At 33.8% G+C, this 18,410-nt stretch overlaps 1 protein-coding gene across 5 annotated transcripts in view; it reads right to left on the bottom strand.

The window, feature by feature from the left end:
• The window catches only part of CACNA2D1 (calcium voltage-gated channel auxiliary subunit alpha2delta 1), a 353,910-nt gene that overhangs the window by 23,429 nt on the left and 312,071 nt on the right, over positions 1-18,410 (bottom strand). For 3 of the 5 annotated variants that reach the window (XM_085216402.1, XM_085216374.1, XM_085216387.1), the window contains 11 exons: positions 14,728-14,799; positions 14,309-14,380; positions 10,998-11,059; positions 8,820-8,896; positions 6,868-6,928; positions 5,073-5,170; positions 4,078-4,162; positions 3,747-3,809; positions 2,739-2,842; positions 1,437-1,523; positions 1,014-1,081 (listed from right to left, as the gene is read on the bottom strand). In XM_085216402.1, the coding sequence (XP_085072528.1) occupies positions 1,014-1,081; positions 1,437-1,523; positions 2,739-2,842; positions 3,747-3,809; positions 4,078-4,162; positions 5,073-5,170; positions 6,868-6,928; positions 8,820-8,896; positions 10,998-11,059; positions 14,309-14,380; positions 14,728-14,799 (849 nt within the window). The remainder of the gene's footprint in view (positions 1-1,013; positions 1,082-1,436; positions 1,524-2,738; positions 2,843-3,746; positions 3,810-4,077; positions 4,163-5,072; positions 5,171-6,867; positions 6,929-8,819; positions 8,897-10,997; positions 11,060-14,308; positions 14,381-14,727; positions 14,800-18,410) is intronic. The other 2 variants (XM_085216379.1, XM_085216397.1) reach the window with 1 other exon arrangement.

The raw sequence follows: 18,410 nt of genomic DNA, 5'->3' as shown, positions 1-18,410 counted from the left end.
AAAGAACACATGTATTTGTATGCTTGTATTTTGTGTATGTCAAGAAGACCTGGAAAACACAATGCCAAGTATTTCTTTTTGACTGAATAGCTTCACTAATCTCAAAGTATGGAAATCTCATCTGATAGAGGAAGTCCACCATCTCCACTTAGTTTTGGTTACTAGTACATTTCTATTTTTCTTGCAATATGTGTGTACATATACACACAACTGACTCCTTGCATTATATCCTCAGCAAAAAAATCAGCAGATAATGGTGGAGTTACTCATGTCAAGCTAATTATGAGATGTTACTCTCTTTTTCATTATCCTTCTTTTCCTTAAGTGTTCTGACATTTTGGGCAATGCATTTGCCTACCCATTGAACTACAGCTCTAATACCTAATACAACAATTCTAGACACTGATTCCCTTAATATACAACCATCCAATCAAAACTGCCTTATCCAGTTGTTTCATAACTATCTCCATTTTATGCCTCTCTCCTTTCCCAGTGTTCTAATTAGTTGTTTATCTTTTCCCTCAGTTTTTATTTTTCTTCTTCACACTTAAACATAGATATGAGAAATGAAAGGGCTGAAATGCTGTGATGTTGATTGCAATATAAATCCTTAATGCTTACACTTCTTCCACATTAAATTAAAAAAAAAAAAACACCTTCCTCCCCTCTCTTTTTTTTTTTTTTTTTTTTTTTTTTGTGAGGGGGGAGGAAATTATTTTGCAGGTTTTATTCACTAATAGAGAATGATTATAGTAAGCTGCCTGCAGGCTAGAGTATGACATTTTTCTTTGTCTTTATCCATGTTCTATAATCATGAAAGCAAGACACGTACAAAATACAGCCTGTTTCAACATAGATGTATTTTGTGCATTTGGATGATTTAAATACCACAACCACTTGGCAAATATGCATCAGTGTGGCTCTGGCACAAAAAAAAAGCTGTTAGACTTATTTGCATCTGAAACTTTGAGAAATGAACATAAAGTTCAAAAAAGACTTGGTCAATTGCTTACCAGGCTCTTGATTGTGGTTTTTGTGAAATTTTCCATCCATCTGGTTACATCAATTTTTATTCCAACAACTAACAAGAAATACATGAAAGACTTTTTTAGTAAAATGAAAAAGAAAAAAGGTAACTGTAGAATCCTAAGAAGAGAGAAAAATTGTAAGAGCATCTAAATTATTAAACTGGAAAAGGAAAAAAATATGAGTTTTCCTTGGTTATCTGATCACCAACATCCTTCATAAGACTAAGAAATTTAAGTACTCTTTCTCAAACACAGCCAGATCTCTTGATTTCCACTAGTAATATTAAAAGTCTTAGATAAAAGAGTACTATAGAAACTGAAACTCCTTTGAAATCGCCATTAAAATTTAACGTTGAGCAATAACAAAGTAACTCCTGCATTTAGAGTTTTAGCATCATTTTAGCTTACCTGCAGGCTTCAGAAGTTTTCCATTAATTGTTATTTCCACTGCCTTGCTTACCATAATACCTGATTCATAGCTATTGGCACCGCTTTCTGACAGTATGTTTGGAGAAAGAAAGAAAGAATTAGACTGAGATATAAGTTTCTTCTTTTGTAATTGAAATTAAATATGGTTCAAATATCAAGAACAATTCAAAGAATTCTTATTTGAAAACCCTGACCCAACTGTACATTGTATTTCTCATTTGTAATTGCTCAGACCACTAACATCTAGGAGATTAAGAGAAATACTCTTTTTTAACTTCCTTCATGTTTGATACACGATCTTTGCACAGTCACTGTACCTTTCCTCTACAAACACAGCCATTATAATGTTTCATATATGAGAGGAGCTCTGTTAAAACTAGGATCAGAGCCAAAGATTTTATCCTGCTGTTGTCTGTGTTTTTCAATACAGAATATACTATCGCTTCTCACTAATGATAATTACTACTCTGACAGACTTCAGCCTGTTTTCAACACTGCCTAGTATGAAAAAGCAAGTTAAAAGTACATTAAGTACATTACCTGGAGCTCTTTGAGGAACAACAAAGGCTTCGGGGAATTTATTTAATAACCTTGTTAACATTTTATTGAGAAAAGATGTAATAAATACATGTGAAATAACAGTAATAAAAGATCCCATATGTTTAAAAGGGGGAGTATGTCATCTGTAGTAGCATCTGCTTTTAGATCAGCTTGGCAAGGTTAATGCTGCTTATCAGTAACAAGCACTTACTATTGTGCATATACAGGTTTTAAATATCACAGTATTTCAGATGAACTATTTTTGGTTAGTAATAGTGATTTGAAAAATGATTTTTTTTAAAAAAAAGCTTAGTTTAAGAAGTTCAGTGGACAATTGTAGACTCCAGATACCTGCTATATCTGAGAAAATACACAGATCTCAGCTGAAATACAGCTTTTAAAGTAGTGTTATTTTTCAGTTTTAAATAATTCTGCCAAAGCATCTTTGGAAATCATTTTTCCAGTCTAATAAATGAAAACAAATACACAGTGTATTCTCTCAGCTTTGTTAATTTTTTTGCATACAGGGCCATCAATGTAGATAACAAATTATTATGTCCCTTGTTCAGTGCTTTCCCAGCTATCTTTTCCTTAATAACAGGTGACAACCCAAGATTTTTTTCTTTTTTAAGTGTTACACTTGCAACCTTTGTCACTGAGCTCAACTGGCACAGGAAACTTCCAGAAATATTCTAATATTGCACTAGCTAGCTCTGGACTTTTAGAACAGTGATGACTTACTGTTGTAGTATGGAGCTGTGAAAATATAGTTGTCATTATCTAAACTTCGTTTATAGAAACTGACTTCATAAGTTTCTGCATTTTCCAACCAATCTTCTCCTGCCCTAATCACAAAAAAATAGAAATAAATAAAAAAAAAAGATGGTTAGCATCTCATTAATGCTGTGCTGCACAGGGCTTTGTTGTTATTTTCATCTGTTTTAATATTTCACAGTTGTAGATAATGTGAGATTCACTTATATAGTTATCAGACTTCATTAGCTTTAGCTGGTTAAGTGCCAGAAATAACTAGTAAAACATAAAGTTGAAGGAAAAAAAAAAAAAAAAAAAAAAAAAAAAGAAATATTATTGGTACAACACGGACCTTCTCCCCTTATTTTTAGCTGTACTGAGATAAATATAACTGCAGCACTATTTACATCAAAATATAAACAAATATTGATAGCACATGCTATCTTAAGAAAACAGTATCCCAAAAGACTTTAAAATATTAATAACACCAGAACAAAAAATAAACTGATTTTGATAGTAAAACCATTTTGGGGAAACACAGACTAACCTATGAAATCAGGTAATTTTGCCATTTACAGCATATCTGTACCTATACTCTTACTATTGCTTGTCAACGAAGGGAATATTTAGGTGATTATATGTACACTTTAGCATTCTCGTTTCCCCCTGTGGCAACAATATATTGTTCTCTCTTAAGTCCCTGAACTATTCAGTATAATTCTGTTAGATTGAAAAAAAAATAAAAATCATCTATTGCTCTCAATGCAGACTGCCAGCTTATCAAACAAATGAATGCTTAGGAATAATTAGGGATTAACATGGCTTCACTATCAGCACATGGGTACTTTTACTTCTTTACACTGATCTGGTTACAGATCAGTTTCAAGTAGCGATATAAGTAAAATCAAAGAAAAATCATCCAATTTATTGTATAGTTGTCAGAGCAGGTTTAAACATTTTCATTATCACCTTATAGTCTTTCATAATAATAGTTACCTTTTGGGGAACACTCTGGTAATTCCACCATCCGTAACAACAAACTGTGCAACAACTCCATCACTATAAACAAAAATAAGATTTAAAGTAAAAACTGAAGTTCTCTTAAGTTCAAGGGTACATAATCATGATTTAAATATCTGTCCTGTGCCAAGATTAACTGTGTATCTCCATATATGCATATGAATTACATTGTTAAGAGATCGTGACAAAGATTATATTTTTTTATTTTTCAGGCTTCTTGTTTGTTTTTCAGACTCCAAAATTCATTTAAACAACAACAACAAACAACAACAACAACAACAAAACAATCCACAGAAAGAATACTTACAGATACAGTTTACTCCAATAATTTTGGGCAAGTTCATTTGTAAATCCTGCATCCAGCAGAACTCTAATGACCATATCAGTATTACCTAGTAAAAGAGTCAAGACACTCATCTGAAAACATATGACATGGGGCTTAAGCTACTAGAATTAAATTCTGAGTTGCTAAGATGTATCACCATCAAAATTAGGTTCTTCCTATGGTCATTCTGACTAACTTCAAGTTATGTCAAATATTGCACGTTAAACAAACTGGTCTGAAGCTCTTGATTTTGCTTAAGTTTTCCTTTATTAATATCTAAAAACCAGTGTTTTACCAAAGGAATAAGAAAACTGCTTGTAGCACCAGCTCTCAGCTTTTCAAGGCCCCATTTACTTTGAGGCAGATTTAAATACAGATTTAATATTTAATCAATACTGAAAATATTATGGAGCTGAATTGTAACTGAATAATGGAAATGGAAAATCTGGCTTTTGGTCTTTCATTTCATACAGCGAAGCAGAGTTAGAATTTTTACTCAAACCCACACCTCTGAATTCTGCAAAATTCCAGGTACTCAGCTTTCGAGAGGAGACTGAACATTCCTGTTTAGTTATTTTGTTATATAGCTGACAAGAAAATAGGCATCTTGAGATGCTCTTTGGCTGATATGCTCAAGAGGAAAAACTATAAATTCAAAATATTTGGAGTGCAGTAAAACAAACTAGTAGTTGATTGCTTCATAACATAATTCTGAAGGGAAGCATGCAAAACGTGAGATGCATAATGCCCTGCAATCATTCTTAAATGAACCTGTAAAACTTTAAACTAATTTTGCAGTTTATCTTGGATAAAAAAGTCCAACACTAGATGCATTCTTATTTTTAAAAAAATCAGAGATTAAAAAAAAAAGCAACAACAATGTGTGATTTGGGCATGCAAGCCTTCAGATTGACTAATTCTCACTTATGAGTAAGTATTATTTATAAGAAAATCAATGAATTGAAAAGAGTACTTACATGATGGACTGCTTGGAGTATTTCTATCAATAAACTCATTGAAATTTAATAAAAATTCAGTGTTGTTTTCTGATTTCTTTACATCAGTACAATATTCTCTGAAAAACAATAAAACATCAGCCTTTTCAGATTTGTTTTGTATGTTTCTGAAGCAGATCAGCAATCTGAAAGTCCGAGGAGGACTGTGGCACTACTATGAAGTGGTTGGAACCACTGCTATAGCCCTGATCATAGTCAGTGTTTCAGGAAATCAGGGTTCAGGAACCTGCCTAAATCTGAATTATCATGTATTAGATAGGGCACAGATTCTCAGAAAAAAACAACACTCCAGCCTTGTACAGAGTCTGTAAACTAAACAAGGAAATGCCCGGTGAAATTATACTCTATTGGGTTAAACTGGAAAGTATGTGGACTGCTGTTGGAGACACTGTCACTTTATGTTCAGCTAACACTGGATTTATGGGCTGAGATCCTATCTTCTGTGAAATCTTAAAGACAATTTTAATAAGGTACACACCCCATACACATAAATGCTTTCTGTTTTGACATATGCAAACTAGATGAACATTTAAACTACTGTCATTTTCATAATGTTTAAAAGCAGTATATCAATGTGCAATTCACTGAATACAAGCAAGCACAATAAAAGTCACTGGGCATTTTCAAGGCAAATGTTTAATGCCATTCACCATCTAATAACTCTAATTAAGATGTAGAGAACGTTCAGCAGTCAAGCCAGGAGTTAATTTTTTAACAGAATTATCTATATTAAATTAACTTTATGACCAAAAGAAGGCTGAGTATCTTATTAAGCTATCTTATTAATATTTACTTATTTTATCATTAATCTTAAAGATTACAGGCATAATTTGGTGTACTGCACCAACATTCGCATTTAAAGAAAGCTCCATATTAAACAGTTTTTTCATGTAGATCAGTTTGACAACTCAAAACTTGCTGGAAACTGCTAATTGGCACAATTGATTATCAATAACTTCAGTCCTTTAGAAAAAACTAACAGTTATTCTCAGAACACGTTTGATGGTAGAAGACTGTGTCTTACATCTTTCTTACATATGAATCAATCAAGAAGAATCTAAATTTAAAAGGATTGACAATTATATAGGATAAAAAAAGAAATGGAATAATTTTTGAAACACCTTTGTGGTATTTATCATAATTAACTTCCAAAGGAACTTAATTTTTTTCAGTGTTGTTTCTCTTATTATGCTTCCCCAGTAAACACATAATTGCAAAGGCAACCAAGACTGTACAATTTCACAGGAATAAAAAGAAGGAACTAACAAACTGACTCAATCAGTTTTCAATGACTCAATCAAAATCTATGTGCAATGAATAAAAAATTAATTAATCCTTAAGTGATAGAGAGCTTTGAAGCTCTTCTTTTTGAACTGGAAAAAAAATAAAATAAAATCAAGGTAAGTATTATGGTAGCTATTCTATAAAAGAGAAGCTAGAGTACAAAGCAATAAAATCTTAAAAGATGCAGCCACGAGAAATGGACAGATATGTAAAAGACTTCCATTAAAAACATCAGTAAATGATGACATATCAGATTTTATAGCTCCCTTCATTTAACACAAAAATGAATGAACACCTGAAGATGCTGTCTACCAAGTAGAAAAGCCTGATCTTTAAAAAAATTAATTTATTTTTTTCTCTTTTTATAAATCAAAGATTTCATTTGTCAAATTTCTACTTTTTTAATATACTTAACCTGATCATATTCCTATTTATTGCTGAAATAATACTTACTACTGGGAAATTAACCAACCTTGGTGCTATAAACGTATAGCCAGCCTCATCAAAATGATCAAGCTTCAGTGTTTCTGAATCTACAAAGATGAACAGTGAAATCAAGTAAGCAAATGACTTATCAATATCCTTCTCAAATGTTTGACTAGCTTTTGCATGCATTTGTGAAATAAAAATGTTCATTTTGCAACTTTCTTACTAATGTACTGCATACTTATCAGTATTTCACGGTTTAGGATGAAATTATTTGATTTTTATATACAACACACAATTGGCAACAATACTGTATCTAACAACCTAATTAGAGGTGACATTTCATTAGCATGAAATTTTGTATTACATTAGAATTACAGTATGATACAAAGAAATACTTGGAACAAAGATTGCTTATATGCTTATAGAGCTCTTAGCCATAATGTTTAAAAAACCTTGCCTGTGTAAACATTGCTTTCAGTGCTACCTGAAAATAATGGCTTCAGTTGGCACTACTGAATACCAGGTGAAAGGACCAAACAAACAAGGAGTAGAGATTACCAACATACTGAAATATGTATGAAAATAGAAAAACACTTAGCAACTTTTTTATTTTCTATTGTTGTGGTACCCAATGGGAAAAGTCCTGAGATGAAGAATACAGAGGAGAATGTCCGGTAGGAATAGAAATACAAGTGAAAAATTTCAACTGCAGTAAACAGAAGGAAATTGAGCAACAAGAATATACTTGCCCTTTTTGATTGCCACTATCCATCAGAAAGAGAAAGCAGGGAAACAGAAAAAAACAGGGTAAAGCAAAAGGGGTCACAAAACAATATTTTATTCAAACAATCCCTTGAATAAAAATATTGTGCATAAAAAGATCAAAGGTTCAAATTATGTACAATTTTAGTCTGGAAAAAAGACAAACATCTTTGAACAGTGGAGAATATGTCCTCATCAATCACTTCTCAAGTACCTTCTGTGCTAGCCACCATTGTGGCTATTTCAAGGGTCTGTTCTGCAGGTTATATTCATGTAAGTGTAAAATCAGATTATCTAATCCATTAAAAAAAAAAACAAAAACAAAAACAAAATTCACTCACTAAAACTTTAATTTTAAACTACTTATGGTATGACAAAGTCATGAAAATAAATCTCTGATTATTAAAAACTTGCTTTAATCTTCATACCCAGGAAGTGAAGGTAGAGGACACTGATTTAGTGCTAGTCAAGTATTCTCTAAACTACCAGTTTATACCTGTCAGGGAGATTCACAGCTATTCAAGCCTTAACTGCAAATTTTTATGTGCCGAGTTTATTTTGTTTACTATCTAGATTACTATGCAAATCTACTAGTTAGATCTAGTTAGCTACATCTAATGAATGAAAAGCTTTTCAATACTCACAAGTATAATTCCCAATTACCTCCCCAGAATCTGTAAATGGCTTGAAATTAGTCTTATAAAAAAATATATGTTACAAACATGCACTAAAACTATCTTTAGAATGCAAAACAAAAACCTAGCTGCAAGCCAAATGAAACAGTGCTTTTACATTTATCTATTTCTAAGGCGTCAGACGTAATTTGTTAAATATGATACTGCAACTACTGTAAATAAAATAAAATAAGCTTTACTACTATAGTCCATATTCTAGTATTTAGCTAATAGAATGAAAAAAATGGTGTCCAGACCCTTAAAAAGACAGCAACAGAGGATACACAAAGCAATGATTCTATAGGTACATAGCAAGGGGAAAGGGATTGTCAGTGAAACTGGGGTACCTGCACATATTCTATCTTTATAGAATATTTCTTGTACCTTGGATGTTACAATGAATTAGAATCATTGCTCCAGATTTTGGGTACGTTATGATAACATTAGTGAATTCAAAAGAAATTATGAATTTTAAACATGGTTGTTTTTTTTTTTTTTTTTAAGTGAATCTGAGACTTGGCAATACTTGACAAAATCCGGGAACCTTCATAATACTTACATCTGGCTTGAGTTATTGGTTCTTCTATTTTAGCTTTAATATAATAAAAGCTGTACGATGGTAACACCAATGCCAAACTGCAAGAGAAACAAGATAAGTAAAACAATTATGTTATTTGCAGCCATTTTCTAATTTCAGCTTCTAGGTGTTTTGAAACCTTTTAAGAAGTTTGGAAATTGGATCCTCATGTGACAAAATAGTTACATGGAGACATAACAGCCTCATACTTTGTAATAGGTACAGGTAGGTACAACAATGTCAAACAGTCAAAAGTCAAACATTTAGGCATAAATGCACTTTCTTCAGGGATAAGGGACAAATTTCAAAAAAAATTGCAAATAATAAAAATCACGATTTCTTCTATCTTTCTCTAACACATTTCACATTACAGTTTAGCACAAGTCAACATGGTGATTGACTGTAAAAAACAGCATATAATACTGCACTTACTTGCATGCAGCATATGACAAACTGAAAAAAATAAAACACCTACTGGCATATATTAGGAAAAATATCTAGTGGTATTTAAATTCACTTTACACTCAAGCCATACAATATTTTTCAGAATCATGAGGTCACTTCTAATAACTTTTGAACATCACACTGCAATAATTTAAGATTTGCAATGCAGAGGATTTCTTTTATTTTACATATATGTTTTTTGAAAACAAACACATAGAAATAAGATCCCTTCTTGCCACTAATTCTATACACATGTAGAAGTAAGAAGTGCTCAGTTTTAAAAAAGGTATGTAAGCGACAAGATGTGTAAATCATCATTAGAGAGGTATCATCTCCCAGACTGCATTCTTACTCTGTTTTTATGAATGCAGAACTGCCATGGTTTCTAATGCAGAAATTAACATTAAAAAAGAAGTTGTACAGTTGGCCATATATGAGATGACCTTTTATGATACAGTCTATTTAAATGGCACATGTAAGTGAGAATGCTGCATATTTGGTGATAGCCTTCTATGAATTCTCCTCTAGGGAAATCACTTGCAGTTTACTTGCCATTACCAGTTACTGCTAACAGAAATTGCTAATTAAAATCTATAATTTTATGTGTAATAGGCTTGCTGCAATGCGACTCCATGGATTTATTGCTGAACCTCAAGCCAGGGAGCTTGAATTAAGAATGCATGTAAATCAAATGTAATTCTTTACCAATTGCTAGATGGCATACTATGATAAAAAATCCTGTTTCCACTGAATGTAATGATAGAAGTAGTAGAACATAAAAAATGGAGTAATGAAGAAAAGATAAAATGTTATATCTATGTTCACTTGTTAAAACTGGTTTGTTTGATTTTGCTTACCAATTCACGTTTGCATTCATATTGGCTGTACACTTGTATAGAACATAACAGAAAACCAGCTCAGATGAGAGCTGCTGTAATTCATCACAATAAAAATATTATTTTTGTAAAAAAAAGTTGACTCAGTATTTGTACCATCTAGTTAAACTTGTGTGATTAAGTGAGTCTGAAATGATATACACAACAATGTTGCATTCAAAGGGGGCAAGCTTTTACAAAACCCTTCATTTGCTTCTGCTGCCACTCATATGTGACTTTCAAATACACAGCAGTATCGGTGTTAATTAGTTAAAATTTGTCACAAGTAGATATAGATTTCAGAGAAAATCAGTAGCACAGTTCCTGCACCTAAGACCTGGCAGATAGGCTAGCAATGTCATAATATAAGCAACATTGATTGTAAGAGACTTGCACTGAACAATATGCTCCATTTTTTATTTGGATGAAAATATACTATCTTTCTTCTAATATGCATATTAAAAACAAGAACATGGAGGCAATGCAAAGAAATTATAAAATAAGAGGAGGAATCTAAGAGAAAGTGTACAATTAAGAATCAAAGTATGTAATGATACAGAAAGTAGGAGAAAATAAGATTCAACCATAAAATCTTTTTTTTCCTGCATGCTGAAATGCACTAGTTGTTAATCTCAACAGTTGGCAAGAAGACTGAGGTGCCGGTCCTTACAAAGAGTCACAATTCTGAGCTGCAGATGTTTAAAGGAATCCAGCAAATCCCACAGGTGAGATGACTTGCCCTGACTTAACTATTATAGAAAATGTAACATAATAGATACTAACTAAAATAAATGAAAAGGACATTTAACTACACAAAAATCAGAGAACAGAGATGAGTTACCTGTAATCAGTGCCATTCACAGCAGTCCATGTATATGTTCGATTTCCTTTGTCAATGTATCTCTGTAAAAAAATATTAATGAAGAAACAAATTATTAATTCCAAAGCTTCAAGAAACAGCTTTTGCATTGCAAAATTACATTCAGTGATAAAAGGTACCACAAGTATATGTCTATGCCCTTTCTTTCACTGTAATAAAACAGAAGTGTGAAAATGACCATGGTAATGAAAAAGAGGCGTCTTCTTTGACTTTTATGATTCAAAGCCATTTCATTACCTGGTTGCTTCTTTTCAGTACAGCATGATAGGGTAGATCACTTAGTAATTTGGGAAAAATAAAATAAATAAATAAATAAAAATATTGCAAGTATTAGTGGCTGATGTCCTGGTATATTTTATATGTAAGGTAAAAGGTTGGGTAAACAGACACCCTTATAATCCTATTTATTTTTAATAATATGACTATATTATAATTTCAGCTCAAGAATAGCTAAATACTTGAATACACCTCTAAATCATGCGTAGTGCCATGGTTTGTAGATGTACTTTGGCAATAGAAAAACAGTTCCCAAGGTGGGAAGGCAGGAAGAGAAGAACAGAGCTCTTATGAAATGCTTCTACTACCAGTTCTTTGAGCATGCTTAAAGGCAAATTAACTGAAAGCTCCCTCCAAAGACAACACTGCATATTAGATGTCCTCATATGCTTGCTCTTATTTACCCTTGCCTACTTTATTACTGAGCCATCTGATTCTATCTCACCCTAGCTGGTCATTGCCAAAGAACCTACACATTATTTCAGTTCTTCTGATCATTCAGTTTGCACTACTGCCTACCCCAGCAGCCCAAATGTGGCAACGCTTTTGTTTCTATGGCATCGTCTCTGTTAGTCGGAAAGTCCCTAAGGCCCTGGAAGACTCCAGCACACCCCACCCACACTTGCTATGAGTCCAGTTTCTATGTTGTATTTATGAGGTCATCTCCCAGGACACTGCTGGGGCCAGCTGCAACACAAAAGGGAAGCAATGCAAACTTAAACCAAAAAGCGAAAAAAAAAGGACATCAATTTCAAGCCTCAAGACTGCAACTGTCAGTACAGAGCAGCAGACCACATCAGCCATTTTTTAAGAAAATATATGAACCTATCAAATACTAAGTGATGAGCAGCTCATGCATGGCCCACAGTCTGAAGCAGCTTTATTCTGGCTGTAGCAGCCTGGAGCTGGGAGAATGCAATAGTTTGAAGCAGTCACCATTGCTGGCCAGCTCTGGCTGCTCCCTTCTCTCTAAGGGGTCCAAGTAGAGGAAAAAATCTTGGTCCACGATGCAAGGTATGTAGAGGGTAATTACTTTCATTTGGTTCTTGAAATATTTGGGAACAAAAAGCTTGAGATATTCTATTCAAATACAGTTTGTGGTCTGGGCTGTGCATGACTGACACATTCTCAGGCACCATGTTGCTCCTGATGCTGTAGCTGATGCCAGCATTTGCCCATATGAATTTGCCCCTCCCTTGCTCTTCTGGTAAACTGCTGTAGGAGTGACTGCTCTGTTCTTTTCACAATGCACTACAAAGTCTTAGAAATGCAGGCATGACCTGAGATCTCTTTGCCATGAATGCAACTTCTTGTATAATTCCAATGATGTTAACGTAATTTTTTGACTGTTAATTTCTCACTTTTCTGACCACTCACACAGAACCCTTTTTTTACCCATAGACTTGGAAAGCTTCTCCTTAAGCAAGCCAACAGCAAAGATCTGTAAATGTCCGACATATCACTGTAAGGCACCCCATTCAGGAGCAGTTTATCCCCAACGCAGATTCCAGGTGGACTTCAGGCTCCTCTTCAACAGTGGGTCATGAAAAACAGACTCCCTTCAGTATAAGGGGACAAACCAGAGGCAAAGATGGGTTCATAAAACCAGAATCAGAGAACTGACATCAGATGGGGCTTATCTCCACTGTACCATGAAAGCCCTATTTATTCACTATGCTCCAATAGTGAAACTTTTCCACAAAGTGGCATTCCTCTATAGATTGTAAAGCCTTACTAAAGGGCAGGGATGGAGCCCTTCTTGTGTGAAAGCGCAGAGGAGAGGCCTAGCTGAAGGCATAGGGACTGTTAGTCCAGGGCTCTGCTTTAGAAGAGGGGAAGAGTTGAAAAGCAGCACAAAGCAGGTACACAGAAGTAATGTGGGCATGTTGATCATGGAACTCTAAGTATAAGGACTGAATATTATGGGCGTGCTTTGCAGCTGGGCAATTTAAGTACATCAAGTTTGAGTTAAGTCAGCTTGTCTAAAAACAGAAGTAGGAAAGCATCACTGCCATTTACACAGCTACTTGATCATCATAAGATGCTCAGATAAAACTATCTAAATTCACATTTGTCTGCCCCCATTGAAGTGGAGTTCTCAACTCAAGAAATGTCTATGAAGTTCTGCATTTTCTAAATAGGGTATCTGAAAGAAGATTATGCACAACACAGAGTCAAATTACCTAGACTCTGCAGTATAATACACAGAAGGGCTGTGTACTATGATATTTTCTTCATATTCTTGTGATAATTCATTATATCAGCTAACTTCTAGACGTTTTACACTTTGCAACAGCCTCAAGTTTCAGTTTTAGAACTGTAACTGTGGGGCATACTCAGGCCATATTTGCTCTTCTGGCAAACCGATCATTATTTTTTCTCATCAAAGTTCCAAAGAAGAAAGGTATACATGTAAGGATCCACATCATATTTCAGTATTTCCTATTGCTACGAAATATATCTGTCCTATTAGTGAAACTCAGAATGATCTGTGAGGAGTGAAGATTTTGGACATGAACTTAAAAAGAACTCAACAAGCACAAGATCAGAAATCAAAAGTACACAGGGCAGCTGTAATACGACTTTGCTTATCCCAAATAGGCCTCATTTGTGGCATATAAATGTTAATTTCTTTCTCACTACTTTATCTATTAAACTAAAATATAAACCATCGATCTACTTCTCAAACATCTCTGTAAACAAATTAACTACTTGATTTTGAGTTTTACGCACAGGAGTAGGTTGGGTCTACTTCTTGGTGAACAGAGTATAAGAGCTCATCAACAACTGCCTGATTGATGATGTATCAAAGAAATCAACAATTAAAACAATTCTCTTCATAAATACATTATTTCTTTAATACAGTGAAACAAAAATCTTGGGAAAAAAAAATAATATTAGCTAACATAAAAAAGTAGACATCTTTTCACCATTTCACTGTATTTTGATGTTTTTGTTTGCTTCTGTAAATGCAGTTGTCTGTGTTTCTGTCTTACCTCATCTTGGGACTTGACCAGAGTTTCAAAAGTTTTTTCTCCACTTTCTCCATCTATCATCTTTTTTCGAATCTATTGGCAATAAAAAATAAATTAAAAAAGTAAAAACTAGGTGTTGCATATAAATGATTAATGTTTTCAGTGATTGCAAGTATTATTTAAATAGTAATGATAGTGAATTCCAAAAATGAGAGGAATATTACATATTGTCTTTGCTTAAGAAAAATACTGGGATCAATTTGCAGTAATATTTCATTGTAATTTAATTACTCTATAAGATCATAATCTTGAGAAATTTTAAACTGATTCTCTTCTGGCAAAATAGATTCCCATTCAAAATCTATTACATATATTTCTTCTCAGGTATTATACAATAAAATACAAGCAGCAGCAGGTACTATGAAACCAGTGAATCTCACCTCAACTTTAATATCATTTTCCAGTTCAGCATCTAGAAAATCCAGTGTTACTGGCTCCTGGGATTTAGGATTCTGAAGCAGAAGACATTAAATAATCAAATAATAAAGACTGAATATTGTAATATTACAGAGAGGTCCCTAGGAATCATACTAATCCCTTCATTTTGAAGTAAGCTACTTAACTGGGTTTACTTACCATTAACTTTTATCTCTTATAGCATGAAGAATTATGTCTTTATCATTTATTTTATTTCACTGAATAGAGAGGCTAAGTGAGCAAGAGAAAATCAGATTATCCCTAACAACTAGTGGCTATCCACTGTCTGTCAAGCAGGGGGTTCCTGTTGGGAAGTTGCTTCCTCTACTGCTGGTGTGCCACAGTAAAGTGAGAAAAGAAGTGTCTGGGGAAGCCTAGAGATGAACATTCCATTATGCATCCTGACTCTGTGAAGGGAAAGCTTTCTACTTGACCAGTAACATGGGACAACTGTACTACGCAATTTTGACAAAAGCAAGAGTGCAGACTTGCTGTTTTGAGGTGGGAATACACTGTTTCAAGACTCAAAGGGGCAGCCATTGTAACAAAAGATTTACAATAACAAAATATGAATAACTTTTATTGTGAGCATTAGAGAATTTCCCTGAGTACCTGGAAGCTTCGAATGCATTTCTCTTGACTGCACTCTCCATTTAAGAGATGGAAATCTACAGCAGAGAAATTCTGTGACCTGGCACCTTTAAGACCCATGGAGGCTGTGATGCTCACCACTCACTGTGATGTTGACCAGCACAGAGAAGTTAGTGATATGCATCTGCCATATTGTTCTGGTGCTGGATCCAGTCCTGCTGAAGCAGGCTTTGCTCTCTTCCCAGTTGCAGTTTCCATTTAAATGAACAAAGCTGTCTTCCACATAAACTCCGAAATTTGACTATTATTTTTATTTATTTATTTATTTATTTATTTTTCTTAAAGGAATTTTAGCTAAGTCCTTTAGATTTTGTACTGCAGCCAAATATGATTAACTAATCTTAGATATGGTATAAAAATCCTCAATTATCATCACTCAGTTAATACATCCACTTAATGAAGGATCTTAAGAAGTAGCTTAGAATTTTTTTAAATTATTATTTATTATTTATTATTTTATCATTTATTATTGTTTAACCATTTAAATCTGATAGCTTAAAGGAGGAAAAGAAACAGTTTTATTGTATTCCTTCTGATTGATAATAATTTTTGTAATAAGATGTTTTGTATATGGAAAGACCTCAAGACTTTTTTTTTTTTTTTTCCCCACATTGGCACAGTTCTATATGTAATGAGTACTGGTTCTCTTTTAAATAATTGGAACATAGAACATATCACTATAACATAGAACATGTCTTTGGCTGATACAAATATTTCAAGACATCTGTACCTTTTTAGGGGATTTCGGAGATCCAGCTATAATAAGTTAAGGGACATGATGAAGTCCCTTCTTTCAAAATGATGTTTACTTTCCTTTTATGCTAGCACATGACAGAACTAAGCAATATACTCTGGCAAAGATGCATGACAAATGTTCATGTGACTTCTATGAAAGCTTGTTTCATCACAATTTATATATGCATTCCCAGTTCATATTGGAAGAAAGTTGTTCTGAATAGCTGATAAGAGAGGCCTTTATATAATAACCTGGTGGTTAAAACTAGTTTTTATTTTCAAGACTGCAATACAGAATAGTTTTAGAAACTTGCTCCTTCATGTTATTAAGGTACAAATGTACATATTTCTGAGTATATGGAATTATTCACTTTCTTAGAAAGTAAGACTTGCTGTCTGCTAATGGAAAAGTAAAGATATTTATTCATTTACAGGAAAGATTTCAAACAAAGATTCCAGCTATTTTTTGCCTACTGATAACTTCAAAGTAATTTTAATGTTCTTATTTATATAAGATAGACAAAACTAGTAACTTTAATACAGAAAAAAAAAAGCTCTATGCTAATTCAATACATTCAATGTAGCTTTTTTTCTAATGCACTTTGTTGTTCTTTTCCCCCAACATTCCGCACGCTCAAAATAAATAGCAAAAGAGCTAAAATGTAAAAATAAATAAAAAATGCATTTTCTTACATGCAATGGATAATGAATAGCATGGCCAAACCCAAACAGCATGCATGAAGGCATTGCCATGGCAGAAGTGGCATTTATGAAGTTCACATTCCATTTCAGCACACAAAGGAACAGAGAAGAAAAGAAATGGTAAAAAAAGAAAAAAAAAAAAGCCATCACATCAAATCAAGGTCAATATTCATTTCAAATGATAACCTGGGCTAACCACAGTTAAGGAGTCCCAAAGACAAATTGTAAACTAACAGTCTGACAAAACTCAGGTAGACATTCACAAGTTTTCTTTGTTCGTTTAAAGACATGTTATTCACCACGTATCTTTTATAAGGTGCTTATCAGTGATATTTAATAGATGAGTAAACGAAGCATATATAGAGATACAATATGAGATGTGCTAGAGGCACAAAAAAATCTCTTAGAGATTACAGTAGAAAATTCCTAGACCAGTATATTATCGGGAAGACGTTGTTTCCCCGCTATGCCTTTCCCCCCCCCCCCCCCTCTCCAAAATATGTGTATTTACCAGTGTTTGGGCTCCATAATTTTTTCTTCCTAGGTTGCCATTTTGCACAGTTTATTCTAAGCCATGAAGAAACAAACTTACTGATCAGTTTGCTCTTCTTTTTATCCAGTCATGCACACAAGATGACTAGAATAAGCACAGCACCACTACATTCACCAGCACAACTTAATAAAACAAAACAGAAGTAAATCACTAGCAATGAAGCATGCACATGAAGAAAATGCAATCCATTTTCAGCTCAAAAAATAAAGGCAAAGTTCTATTACTTCAATAACAAATCAAGAAGGAAACGAAAGAAAGAACTGGTGCAGCAACATAAAAATATATATATTAAAATGTGTGTTTTGAGGATGTCAGTATTCTCATAAATTCTATTGAAGGAGTTCTATTTCTTGGTGTGAGGAGTCTAGTTCATGTTCATACTTGGGATCCTAATGAAGATTTGGGCTGTTAGGCTTTTAAACAAATAATGATGAGAAAGTAGAAAAATCCTGGGCCCCAGAGGGAGTCACAAGAACAGCTTCCAGTGTGGGTGGATGCCCAGTGCTTTTCCAGAGCTGCACATCCCTGAGCAGATGGTACAGCCAGGATAAGCCAGCCATAGCCAGATCACACCGCGACCCACTGAGGAGCCAGCTGTGCTCTGAATATTGAGATGCTTAATGTTCTGATGCTGATTTCTCCAGCGCCTAAACAAAAAATCTAGTCTGGAGACGGTTTTCTAGACGTTGTATAAACATAGCCACTTGAGACTCAGTGAAATCACCGAATTGAACTAGATCAGGATTTTACACTATGATTTTAATAGTCCTGCTATGCGAGCCACTGGATTTGCATCATATATTTCCATATACGTAAAAAGTTAACATGGTCTACTGCATCTAATTTTGTTAATTTCCAGTAACATCGTTAATCTAATCCTTTAATTCTTTTTATTGAGTTTTCATTAGGTGTCTTCTGCTCAGGGATTGCATTACATAAATTTTACTGAATTTCCTTTTCCCTCTTCAAGTTGATGGTAGTTAATCCTCTGGATCTGGGTTTTCT

Source organism: Meleagris gallopavo, chromosome 1, assembly GCF_905368555.1.
Source record: "Meleagris gallopavo chromosome 1, MGAL_WU_HG_1.1, whole genome shotgun sequence".
In the NCBI taxonomy this organism is placed as follows: domain Eukaryota; kingdom Metazoa; phylum Chordata; class Aves; order Galliformes; family Phasianidae; genus Meleagris; species Meleagris gallopavo.
The sequence above is the reverse complement of the archived record's forward strand: the minus strand, read 5'-3'. Positions and strand labels throughout refer to the sequence as shown.